The sequence below is a fragment of the Solanum pennellii genome, chromosome 8, assembly GCF_001406875.1.
Source record: "Solanum pennellii chromosome 8, SPENNV200".
Classification (NCBI taxonomy): Eukaryota; Viridiplantae; Streptophyta; class Magnoliopsida; order Solanales; family Solanaceae; genus Solanum; species Solanum pennellii.
Genome location: NC_028644.1, coordinates 60,252,725 through 60,266,573, shown reverse-complemented (window position 1 = coordinate 60,266,573; position 13,849 = coordinate 60,252,725). Strand labels below are relative to the sequence as shown.

Below are 13,849 nucleotides of genomic sequence, written 5' to 3'. Positions count from 1 at the left end.
ATCTAGTTTTTGAACGACAAGGGCACCAATGTCCCAAAAATATAACGGAGGGTATGCGCATATCATTTACGATAATTTGGGGTATATTTGTTATTTTTCCCGAATTTTATTGCAAATGATTCAATCTCACCAACTTCTCACAAGATATACATGCAACAACCCAGTGAAATTCTATAAGTGATGTGTGGGGAGTGTAAATTGAATGTATACCTTATCCTATTTTGTGGAGGTAAAGATTTATTTCGGAGGAGCTTCAATTTGAGTATAACATATCAAAGTAGGTATGAAAAAGGAAAAAAGGACAGTGAAAAAAATAAAGAAACAATAACAATCACAAAAATGATGTGATAACTTAATATAATAAACATCAAATGAAAATGTAATCAAAAGCAAGACACCATTGGAATAAGGTTAAAATTCCTCAAAAATCAAGGCAACCCTCTATACGTACTTTATACGTACTTTGTACTTTAAGATGATCTTCATACTCTCCTATCTAAGGTCATGTTCTCAGTACTATGGAGCTCTGTATTGTCCTGGCTATTTACCTCTTTCCAATACGTTTCTGGCCTACCTCTACTTCTCCTTGTACCTTCTAAATCCAACTCTGCATACCTCATCACTAAAGCATCTACATATCTTCTTTTTACAAGTCCAAACCATCTCAGTTTTGCTTTCCTCATCTTGTCCACTACGGAGGTCATTCTTCTTACATTGTCCCAAATATTCTCATTCCGTATCTTTTATTTTCTAGTATGTCAAAACATTCATTTGAGCATCCTCATTTTTCGCTACTTGCATTTTCTACACATGAAAGTTCTTGATCATTACTCTACCCCGTACAACAAAGTCGGTCTAACCACCACGTTGTAGAACTTATTTTTAAGTTTAGGTGGTACTTTTTTTTTTATCATACAAGCCTCCATTTCATCAACACCGCCAATACGACGTGTGACATCATCGACGATGCCCTCACTTTCCTAAATTACAGATCCAAACTATGTTTCTTGAATAAACGACGTGTCAAGCCTCTCTTCCACCTCATGCATATAGCATCTTAAATTTGTATTTCAAATATTTCATTTTGGTCTTACTCAGAGTTTTTCTCCACACCCTCAACCTAGCATTTACTTTGTTGCATGTGTCACATCTCGAAATCACACCCTAGAAGTTAGGGGCAATCTCGGATTGCAACCGGCGTACTTGACCTCTCGGAGGTCTTGTACAAGCCCTTACATATCATTCATCGCATACACATAGTGAAAAGTAGTGCGGAATTAAAACTTTTCACAAAACATATCATAGTCTTTAAAAATCTCTTTCATATAAAGTCATAGGAAATACTAAGTCTCAATCTCATCATCTTAAGACACAAGAATACTTGGGCACGACCCATACTTCAATACTAATATAGAAATACTTAGTCTATTACAATACTTCAAAGAAAAACATAAAAGACATATATGCCCTCGAGTCAAATGAGGACATACTTCAACTTCTCTTGAACGATGCTACGGTCCAAGTCTTCACTTCCCAAATGCTCCTCACCTACCAACAACTATAGAGATAGATAAAAGCATGATTAGTACAACCACATATACTAAGTATGACATAATGCACAAAAATCATGAAAACGGACATTTATTAGAAATATGCATCTTTTCATTTAAAAATCATATTTTAATCATAAGAACAACATTTAACAACTTAGAAACACATAACATAACAATTAAGTCAAATATCATAATTTTAGAGATCACTTCATAGTAACCTCATTCACTGTTACAATGAAGGGAAGTTGATTATCTTCACCTTAGACATCTCTTAGTATGTAATCATCCCACTTAAAGCTATTCTAAGAATCACTTAAGCAACACAAAGAGAGACCGCCGATACAACCTCCCTAAGCATGAATAAATGATACTCAAGACTACTTATAATGAGTCACATATACACTTCAAGACATCAAACATATTAACATATAGATAATATGACATTTCCTCATCAAAGGCTATCAAAAGACTTACTTAAGTAGACCAAGAAGATAACGTCCATGATTGACCTCTTCAAGACTACCTAAATAATCCTTAAGGCTTCCTAAGTTTGGATCATGTAACATAATCAACATCTTTCCTAATTAGAGTCATTCTTAAGACTCATCTAGCTAAGATACGAAGTGATCATTCCTATGCCCCCTTCACACCTTAACTAGACAACCCTTAACTACTCTAGATAAGTACTTATTCCATTAACATACTTTCTTACTTAACTTAAGTCATTACATTCATTAGTTCATTTAGGAGACATTCAACACATAAAGGACATTCAAGTAATGGTCTTGGACAAGACCTATGGACTCTAACTAACACCTCCAAAGCCTATTGTGCAATGTCTAGATAGCGTCACATACCACCACCTAAACTTCATAGAACTTCTCTAATGCTAGTAAGTATCCCACATGATGAGAATATGCAATAAACGACATAGACCATGATAGCTAGGCATGGAATCCGGAGTTCAATCCTACTCCGATGAGGTTGTTCTACTTGCCAATGGTAAAACTTGGTCACATCCCATGTAGGCACATAGTTAATGAATATGAAGGGCATGCTTTTGTAATCTAGTCTCATACTTAACTAGAACTACTTCCCTTACCATACTCACTAGGTGCTAGCCTTCGTTCTCATAGAGTAATTCACACATAAGGTTCACATAAAAGGGTTCCATAACAAGTTTATAACCCTGTTACATTTACCCTACCAAGATTCAACCCTAAGACTACACAAGGTCAAAGTCATAGTCTAACATGATCACCTACATAACATCAATAAAAAACATATACCCTCTTATTGCTTAACATATAGATAGATACCATCATACTTCACATAATCAACTACACAAATAGCCACATTACTTCAAGTAGTGCCGACAAGGCCATGATCATCATATTGCATAAAGTAACGCCAACAAGGCCACATGAATTGCAAGTAAAACACATAACACCGCCACCATAAGTGGATCATACCAATCACAACATAATTGAAGTATAAATAACATCAAAATAAAGGAAATAGGGCAGCTTACCACCACAACATCCTCAACACCTCAACTCGATGCTAAATCATCCAATTCAATACTATAAGGCCCTTACCAATGACCATGAGCAGTAATTCAACATAAAAACTATAATAATCAATGAACTAGGTCAATTCAATGTAAATTCATCAATCTAATACAACCTAGATATCAATTGAACACAATTTTTACATCATTAGAAAGCCCATAGAAATCTACACTAGAATTCAACAACCTAACGTCAATATCAAGTAACCCATAACTTAGTCAAAAACTAAGGTTCATCTAATTCATGGGTTCATAGGTAATTTAGGTTAAAATCATCAATACAATATCAATTAAATCATTATTCAATGTTTAGATATCATTAATGCAAGAACCCATGGTAGAATCATGAAATTGGACAATTCAACTTGAAAACTTTAGAAAACTTCTTGAGAATTGGGGCTCCTTGATGAAGAAAGTTTCAAGGATCAAAATCCATACCTTGATGAATCTAATTCTTCACTTTGATGAAGAATCTCCACTCAATTCGTCACACCAAGTTCTTCCTTGCTTTGGACTTCAATGGAATCTCAAGGAATTTCTAAGGGATTTTGATTTGGAAGAATAAAGTCTTCAATGTGTTTACGACTTATATACACACTCAAAATACCCAAAAGACCCCTAAATAACCGCCAATACTCTTATTTGGAAGTGGGCTGAAATTACAAGTGCACCCCTCAACTTGGCAGTGAACTACACATAACACAACTTCACAGACGGAAGGGCCATCGATGACCCGTCCCTTGACCAATGGACCGTCCTATTGGTCCGTGGTATGGGACTGGTTTTTGGCCTCTACTCTCCCACGACTAACTCCCAATCGACGACCACCACCAACGGGGCGTCGACTGACCCACTGGGCGTCGATTGCCAACCGTTGGTTGGGCTGTCTTGGCATCACTTTTGGGTCCTTCCTCAAAGACCCTTGATGGTCCTTGGGGATGTTTGCCCGGACGTTTCCAACCCAAACATGATCATATAAAATTTTTTAGCACCTCTCACATGAATTTCACCCAAAACGAACACGTAAAACTCGACGAAACATGCTTAAACACACAAGGTCGTTTCAAGCCATATCTTTCGAACGTCATGGACGTTCTTGAACGTTTGACCTTTAAACTCTATGAAACTTGACACACTACCTATATATGTTATAATAACTCATTTAAAGACCTTACAACCTCATGAATCACACATAGAATCACATTTGAGGCACATAGGTGACTTAGTCGTCGAATGTCTTGGTCGCCCCTTGACATTTGACTTCCAATGCACCTAAACTCTTAGACACTGCCTCAATAGCACATATTAGACCTATTTAGGACCTTAGATCATAAAGACCAACATGTTAGGCTCTAGTTCACCTAAATCATTTTCGAAGTCTTACAACATGTCTCATCAATCAGTACTGCGTCATCTCCAAATGACATACACCATGAGATCATGATTCACTCTTGATCTTCTGAGAGAGTTCAGTTGTGTTAACACTTGAAGCCAATCTTATCTCTATCTTAGTACTCATGCAATTTATCAGCTGGCCGCTATGAGAAAATTATGCGGCTAAGCAAATATATACTAATAATTACTTAACATAACTACATTTTGACTTAATTATCGTTCGTCACTAATTTCTAGGCAAAATTATGTGGTCGAGTTTTAGTTGTATAAATGTGTCGGCCGAGTTTCAGTTTTATAGTGAAGTTTTCAAAATTTGAATGATATAATTTGTATAATAAAATTTGTAATCACTTAAAGTTTGGATGTTTCTGTTTGTATAGATTCGTTATTTCAGGTTTTATCGTATTTGTATAATTTTGAAATTTCTATAATATAACAATTGTATAATTGCGAAATTAGCTCAATTATATAAATACATGTGAATTATACATACGTACACGAATTATACAAACGTAGACACAAATTATACATCACTCATAACAGTTTAAACGGTAACTACAATTCGTAAATATGTAAACTATAACTAAGGAGCATAATTAATTTTATTATGATAGCCATTTGAGAAATTTACTCTATCAAATATAATAGTTGTACAATTTCTAATATAGAAAGAAGAATACACAATATAATCGTGTCGAAATTTAGTCAGTTGTAGCTGTATTTGTTTGTCTTACTTTTCTTATTCGTTCTTTTAAAAAAGTCTACCTCTTTTCCTTTTTGAGGACTCTTTAATTCTAATTTTCCATACGACATGTTTAAAATCATGATAAAATATGTTGATATAATATTCTACATATTTTTAATTAAAACAATTAATTAATTCAAAATTTTCTTTACTTTCTTAAATTTCATGTCAAAACAAAACCAGAGTAATAATTAAAACATAGGGAGTACTCTATTACTCATGACCTTATTTAGATTTTTTTTTTTTTGTTAATAGTTTTGAGTAGTGTAGGGTTTGTTGCTTTGTCAAAAGCCTATGTAACATCACTTTATGAGGAAATATTGATTCATTGATGAATTCCCAATGGGAGGAGAGAAAAGTAGGATTAATGTGTACGTTATAGTCATTGCATGAAGGAAATGGGAAGCATTTGCATTTCCCAAAGAGAATCGAATCATTCTTCCTTTCTTTTTGCTTTTTCACAGTTTGCTACAGCTCTCTTTAACACTACCCAAGAAAATGGTGGGTGGTTTTCCTTTGTTTAGCTTAAGGGGAGGGGTGGGGGGGCGGGGTGTACTTAAATTATTATTATCATTATTATTATGATGATGCTTTTATTTGTATCTGGTTATATTATCTTGGTTGAGCCAATTTGACAACAGTCCACGTAGTAAAATAGAACTTTTGGAGCATATTTTAGTTAATCGGTCCCAAATGAATATCAAATATAAAAAATATAAATATTTTTTTTTATAATTTTATGATTTGTACTGAGAAGCGCTCCTATTTTTTGGCGTAGGGTTCAAGTTAGAGAATTAAACTTATCAATAAAGTGAGAGTTTAAATAGTTAATCAATCGAGCTACTACAACTCGTTTAAGTGCTTCTATTAGGGGTTTGTGCTACATTTTACTTTTAGGAAAAATCCTTTTGGCCAAAATTTGGTAAGAATGGTAATTTACTTTTTAAAATATTTTTACTCTTTTAATTTTAATACATTTTAACTAAAAATGAAAAAAAATTAATTTATTTTATAATTAAAAAAAATCTTTTTAAATTTTTTAACCTAATTCATATCAACTTTTCTTATTATTTATTATCACCCTTACTTTTAATACTAGTACTAGTAATAGATTTGCATTATGAAATTTTGAAATGCAGTCAGAGCACGAAAATTCTAATTATAAGTTGATGGTCTATGTCAAAATATTCTTTTGACACATTAGGCTAGTAGTTTTTGAAAATGAGTATATCATGTGAAAATACATGTTTTTTCATGTACATGTATTAATTTTTGCAAGTGCTATCTATAGGAAAGAGTGCTTTTGAGTACTTCCTCTGCCTCAATATTAGTGATCTATATCATTAAAAAGTATTCATTTTAAAATACTTTCTTAATTTATAAAAGATACACGTAATATATAAATTTTGTCTCTCAAATCTTAGTTAATACTTATGTCTTTCAATTTTGAATATATTTAAGCTAATTTTTAAATTTGTATAAAATTAAATAAATAGACACTTGTGTTTTATCTGAAATCCTACGTGATAGTTCACACATATATGGATGATGTCACGTAAGATACATATATCTACTTGTTCAACTTTATAAAATATAAATGTTTTAAGTGTGCACATCAAAAATCAACTTAAACCAAGTTAAATTACACATTTATGTATTATATCTTTATAAAATCTAGATATTGTTACTTTGTCCTTTGAAACTAAAAAATAGTAAAACAAACACTTCTTATTTATGCTTTCTAACTGAACATGTAAAAAATCATAAATACTCCTTCATCCTTACCCAAGAGGTCTCGGGTTAGAGTTCCCTTGGATACAGAGTCACCTTTTGTTAGGAAGCGTTTTACCCCCAATATGAGACATCCCGGCTCGAACACAAATTTAATCAAATTTCAATGTGAATACCAGACACCAGGTAAATATCAAAAATAAAAAAATATGTCAATTAATATGAAACATAGAGAGTACTCCCTCAATCCATCTTTACTCGTTCATGTTTAATTTAACACATCTCTTTTAAATACATAAATAAGATAATTTACTATATCATCACCCCCTAATAATTATTATTAAAACTATAAAGATAAAAAATAGATATTTATTTGGAATAGTTGATTTGAAAAATGATGTTTTTGTGGTGCTTAGTTGCATTAATTTCTTGGAGAATGGTGGTTTTTGTCTTTAGACCTAAAAGAAGAGAAAGAGAAAAAGAAAAGAAAAAAAATATGACAGCAAAAAAGGGAAGAAAAAGAAAAGATAGAGAGAGTATTAGATACTCACTACATTACACTAAAAAAGAAAAGATGGTCAAATTGGACCTCGAAGACTACCTATGCCATCATCAGCTTCGACTATCTTTATCGATAATCGTCTACATTTTTTTCACTTTCTTCTATTTTCAAATTCATCTACCCTCTTCTTCTTTTTTCTTAATATTCGATATTCGAAATTTACTAAATTTATAATAGTAACATTTTATTAAGGATCAAAGTAAATTACAATCTATCGAATCAAGATTTAATATAATCGTCATATATGTATTAAATATCTTCATTTTTAAGCTCACATCTGAATAAAAATAACAAAACGCTTCAAATGTTTTCGTAATTTCTTGTAGTGTTAGAGATAGATGAAAGTTATTAAGTTAACGTGAATCACTTTATATCGTGTAATCATCCTTTGCCACCTTGAACCAGTGTTGGAGTCACATGTGGTTAAGGCGTGTCTAGCGTCACCTTCTCGTCGAGAGCTAAAATAAAAATATTTTTATTATATATTGACAATCCTTAACTTTTTATACGATTTTACTTTTTTATATTTTGACATTTTTAAAATAAAATTCTAGCTCCGTCACTGTCCTGAACCACCTCGTATCATAATATTTTATTATATCTTGCATTGATATATGATGTTGTTATTATTATTAAATAAATAAAGAAGAAAAAGATATGTAACGTACTATATATCCCTGTGTAGCCATGCAACTTTAACTTCGGCTTCGAATTTAGCTTCAAATACGTCCATTTTACGAAATCTGACACACACACGAGTGCACATCATTAATTTACCCCTCCCCAATATTTTTTAATATTTCTTTATAATTTTTTTTTTTGGAATATAGTATATAGTTCAATTTGTTAATGTGACTAAATCTATTCTAACATATTATTTACTCCATTATTTATTTCTAAGTTATTATTATCGGTTGAACTTTTTAAAAATAAAATTAGAGGTTGACTTAATAGTTGAGCGGTTAAAATTTATTTTTAGATTTTAAGTTTAATTTTTTTAATGAAATCCTAAAATTACAATATTTCACGTAATATAAAAATATTTATCTGTTTCTAATTAGTTGTCCGTTTTTACTTTTTAAGTAGTCCTTTATAGCTTGTCCATTTGACAAATAAAAAATGATAATTTTTTTTACCTATTATACGTAATTATTTTGAAAAGGTAGAATTTTTTTAAAAATTTAAATTTTTAATTCACTAGCTTCATAATTAATATGAGCAAAATATTAAAGTTACTATGATAATTATTATTTTCTTAATAGTTTGTCAATTCAAAAGTGAAAAAGTAATTAGAGTTATGATTAATATTAAATATGTGAGATTAAAAATTCAAAAAAAAGAAGTGCCAAGACCGATGTAAAAATTATTTGCACTTAGATACATGGTACTAAACCATTCCATTTCTTACTATCTATGCTTAAAGCATATTACTTTTTGTTTAGCAATTAAGTAGTAATAACTTCCATTTTTGTAAATAAAACTAAAATTAATTCTATTTTTTTAAAAAGTGAAATTAATATCGTGAAAAGAAATAATTGTACTAGTTCTAAATAAAAAATAAATAAAAATAATATAATTAAATTATCTTTTCAGATATTTCCTTAAAACAAACCTGATATAATCATTTTAACACACACCCCACCCGTTAATCAGCTAACAAGGGGATTGTTAGTATTTTTTTTTCAATGATTCAAGGTAGAACTCACATTTTATAACATATAGTAGTAAAGATTTGAAACAAATAGTTTATAAAATGACCAAATTACCCTTACCTCGGTTCGATATAAAGAAAAATATGTTCAATGAGTATCCTTTTGACTTACTTATGTAACTTTGACCTTCAAGTACAAAATTGGAATATTCAAAAATTATTAAAGGAGTGACCATTTTTATTTTTATTTTTTCTTTTGAAAGGGAGACATGACCCCTCCTCTGCAGGTGAATTTTGAGATAAGAATAAACTTGTGGGGGTCAATTTAAATACAACGAATATTCATTTTGTCTGCCTTCAACTTCAAACCTAATTAGCTCATGTCCCATATTATCCAATCACAACTTGCCATGTAAGCAATTTTTGCCACATTGGACCTGTAATGTCTGCCACGTAAGCAAATTAAGGGCCCTAAAATGATTTAGTCAAAGGTTTTTTTTTAATTGCTTCAAAGCATGCATTAAACAGAACATATCATTAATTCCATTCACTTTAATTTGTGTTTAGTGAGTTGTATGTTTGTGAATCAATCATACCATTCTTGGTAAGTGGCAACAATAACACACCTTTTTTTTTAAAAAAAATAATAATTTTAGTGTGATTTGACGCACAAAAATAATACTCTCTCTATTTTATAGTAATTGTTTAGTTTAAAGGCGTTTTTTTTATTTTTTTCTTTAAATTAACTTAATTATTCAGTTTTCAAGATTACTTTTAGAGTGTTTTTCAATTTTATTCTTTATTAGTTAGTAATGGAATTAGTGATTAATTAATATTTAGTTATTTTAATCATAAATTTGACTATGACTAATAAGATTAAAAATAAAAAACTAAATTTATATTTTAATTTATTTTTTTAAAAGACGTGAAACACTTCAAAAAATTAAATTAATATGAAATGGAGAACTAAAATATATACAATTTTATTCTTATTTTTTTCAAGTTAGATCAAATTTAAAAATTGAGAAGGAAATGAGACACATGAATCATGATTATTAATTTGTCGATCATATAAACTAACAAAACCTATAAGTAATTTTGGTACTATTTGAACATGAAAGAGTTACGAATACAATAACTTTATAATATTCACCTTGGAATTCAAGAAGTACATTTTACAAAAAAATTGAACTCATAAAAATAAAACGGGTGAATGATAGATTAAATTCAATTAAACTCTAACTCATATGTTATCAATTTAATTTTAGCGACGATGTTTTGAACACGATTTTTCATCAGAATTTGAGATATCTATGTAAAGTTAAAAAAGTCTCGACATCCATCACAATTCATATCGGTCGATTATGACGGAGAATATTTTTAAGAAGGGTATAAATGGAATTTAGTGATGTACTTTGTTTGGTATATTATCGGTTTCATTGCTTCCACGCACATATATCCATTTTACTATCTCTTGAAGCCTTAAAAGATGAGAACTTTATCAAATTAGACAAATATATCTTTAGAATCCAACGTTAATTTCTTTTATTTATTCATTTATTTTTTTGTTTGGGAAATATCACTTTTCTTTTCAATTTACTACTACAACTCCACTATTTTTTGTTTTAGTATATTTGCATGGGATTCTACTGTTTAAAGGGTGGCTAAGTGAAAGTATAATTAATTTTTTATTTTTTAAAATATAAATAATAAAAAAGAACACCCACCGTTGCCTTTATTTATTCTTCACGAATTTCGAGGAAGTTTTGAGTATATATATAGCTCTGCAAACAACACCAAAAATCCACAACTTCAATATTTCTTCTAGTACTACTGCAAATAACAACTACCAAAGTTGTTAATTTAAAGTTGTTTTGTGTTTTATTTATTTTAATTTATATTTCTTCCTATTCAAGGTTAGCATAATTATTCCTCCTTTTCTTAACTAGAAACAAATGTTTTTTTATCGTGAATTAGTGAAAAAATTATGTTATAAATGTAATTTTTTTATTCATTTTTTATCGAATTATCTCATTAAAAAAACATAACATTTCTCAATGAAATATTGAAAAGCTTCTTAATTTTTCTTATAAAATATTTACTGTACTATTTTTATCTTTCTAATATTGATTCAATCAAAATATGAGCAGAAATAACTAATATTTTTTGTGGAAATTCAGTGAAAAACAGATATTTTTTAAGTCGTGTACTAAGGGGAAAACTAACATTTTTCTTTAAAATTTTGTTCAATATATTCAGTACAACTTTTTGTTGCTTACGAACGTAATTTGACCGTACAGTAGTTGTTTGAAACTTTTCATTAAATGCAAAAACAAAATAAATATTTGCCCAATTATGTTTTAATGTTGATTTATTCCATGCGTTGTTCAAATGAATTTAATATTCTTTTATTAAAAAAAATAAATATATGAAAAATTGTTAAACTTCTGAATTCATATTAAAACTCATCAAATTTAAATTTTAAATTCGTATTACATAATGTGACCGACTTTCTCAAAATATACTTTTTATTTTTTTATTATAGGAAAAAAAAATGAGCAGACCAGGAGACTGGAATTGTAGGTCATGCCAGCATTTGAACTTTCAAAGGAGAGATTCATGCCAAAGATGTGGTGAGCCAAGACATGGTGGAGCTCATGAATTCGGAAGTAATTGTTTTGGCGGAAGGGGAGGAGGAAGCTCCTCCCCTTTCGGATTCAGTACCGGGCCTGATGTAAGGCCCGGTGACTGGTACTGCAATGTTGGAAATTGCGGTGCCCATAACTTTGCAAGCCGCTCTAGCTGCTTCAAATGTGGTGCTTTTAAGGATGAATCCTCCGCTGGTTGTGGTGGTGGTGGTAGCAGCTTTGACTCTGACCACATGATGTCATCGCGCCCGAGAGGATTCGGGTTCGGTGGTGCCAGTGGTGGCAGTCGCTCTGGATGGAAGTCTGGTGACTGGATTTGCACCAGGTACCGTAAAATTTAACTTGTTATAGCACGTTACTATTTTTATTTTTTTTATGTTTTAAATTAGTAAACCAACTTATTATATATATGCAATTAAATCGGAAACAATAAATATACATATTTTAAAATTAAATGATAAGCTAGATTATAGCTAGAAAAAATAAGTATATATAAATTGCTTGAATAGCATGTTTCGAAAATAATCTATCTATTTTAACACAAATAATAATGAAATCAGAAATTTAACAATAAAAGATGTGCAAAGTTTCTTCTTTAATTATGCCAAGAATATGCAAAATTAAGTATATATTCATAATGTAATATTTAATTATCCTATACGCAAAAAGTGTGCATTGGCGCCCATGCACAAGGCTAAAATTACGTAGATCGAAGATTGAAATTTTGACAGACTTTACTTATAAAATTATATTTAATATATTATTATTGTAACTTTATTTTTATATATAATATAGTATTTATGTTCTTCAACTTCTCTTTCTCGAGTCAAAAAGTAACACTTAAAGGTGGTTGATTGTTTAGTTACCAACTTTTATTAAAGTAGTTTATGTCTGGTTTGAATAACACCCAGCATAAGCATGAATGCTTTTAATTACACTATCGACTTTGTTGTTTTTTTTTTCTTTAAAAAAAAAAAGTTATGTATTACTAATTATTTTAATCCTTAATTAATTTTTTTTTTTAATTATGAACAGGTTAGGGTGTAATGAACACAACTTTGCTAGTAGGATGGAGTGTTTCAGATGCAATGCACCTAGGGACTTAGCTGGTAACAAGTCTTCATATTAATTCATCATTGATTCTCCATTTTTGGGTAATTAATCAAAATTCCATCTTAATTAATTTTACAAAAATAATTATTAATTTCACCTTTATTATTAATTAATATATATAATATGTTCAGGTGTTGCAGTTTAAGAGAGAATCAAGCTAGAAAGACGTGAAGAAGATCTTCTCTTTTTGCCCTATCAAATCCAACCTGCTCTTTTTTTTTTCCTTTAATATTTTGATATTTATATTATTTACTTGTAGGAATCTTTTAGATGAATTATGGAAAAAACGAAAAAAAAAAAAGTATATCCGAGTGGAGCAGAATATTTATTTTGCGAGCTTTATTAGGTATTTTTATTTTAAATGTAGCCTTTGTACTTGTTTCAAGCTAGTATTTAGTATCAATGTGTGTTATGAAAGAGCTTCTTTTGCCTTATCTAATCTTTTGTTTTAAAATAATATTAGTGTATCGCGCATATACTATACTAGTTAAATTCTTAAAAAATAATATACGTGTATTACACAAATATTATACTAGTTAAATTGTTATAAGAAAAGAAAAAAAAAAGTTACACGTACACTATAATAAAAATAACTTTTAGTGATAATAAATAGACACATAATATAAAGTGCTAAAATTTTTATAAGCATTAATTAAGTGTCATTTGATTTAATATCGCTAAAGTTTTTAGGAACATATACAAAGAATGATAATTATAGCTAAAAATTACATATTTATCAGTAATTGCTAATTATGTGCAGCTAAAACTCATTTTTGATAATAGTGATATATGGACAAGTAGAAAAAGAATTGCACTTGTTAAATTTATGTGCATTAGAATCCAATCAATAAGGCAATGATTATGAGTATTTTTAATTTTAT

The 13,849-nt window shown here is 29.8% G+C and overlaps 1 protein-coding gene across 2 annotated transcripts; it reads left to right on the top strand.

The window, feature by feature from the left end:
* Positions 1 to 10,975: 10,975 nt before the first annotated feature.
* LOC107027041 (transcription initiation factor TFIID subunit 15) lies at positions 10,976 to 13,407 on the top strand. Of its 2 annotated transcripts, none has more exons than XM_015228202.2 (4): positions 10,976 to 11,123; positions 11,753 to 12,180; positions 12,891 to 12,964; positions 13,100 to 13,407. In XM_015228202.2, exons 2-4 carry the CDS (start codon positions 11,762 to 11,764, stop codon positions 13,111 to 13,113), a joined length of 507 nt encoding a protein of 168 aa, XP_015083688.1. In that variant the 5' UTR covers positions 10,976 to 11,123; positions 11,753 to 11,761; the 3' UTR covers positions 13,114 to 13,407. The 2 variants fall into 2 exon arrangements, with proteins under 2 accessions (XP_015083688.1, XP_015083686.1); XM_015228200.2 differs by having other exon boundaries at positions 12,891 to 13,009.
* Positions 13,408 to 13,849: the final 442 nt, after the last annotated feature.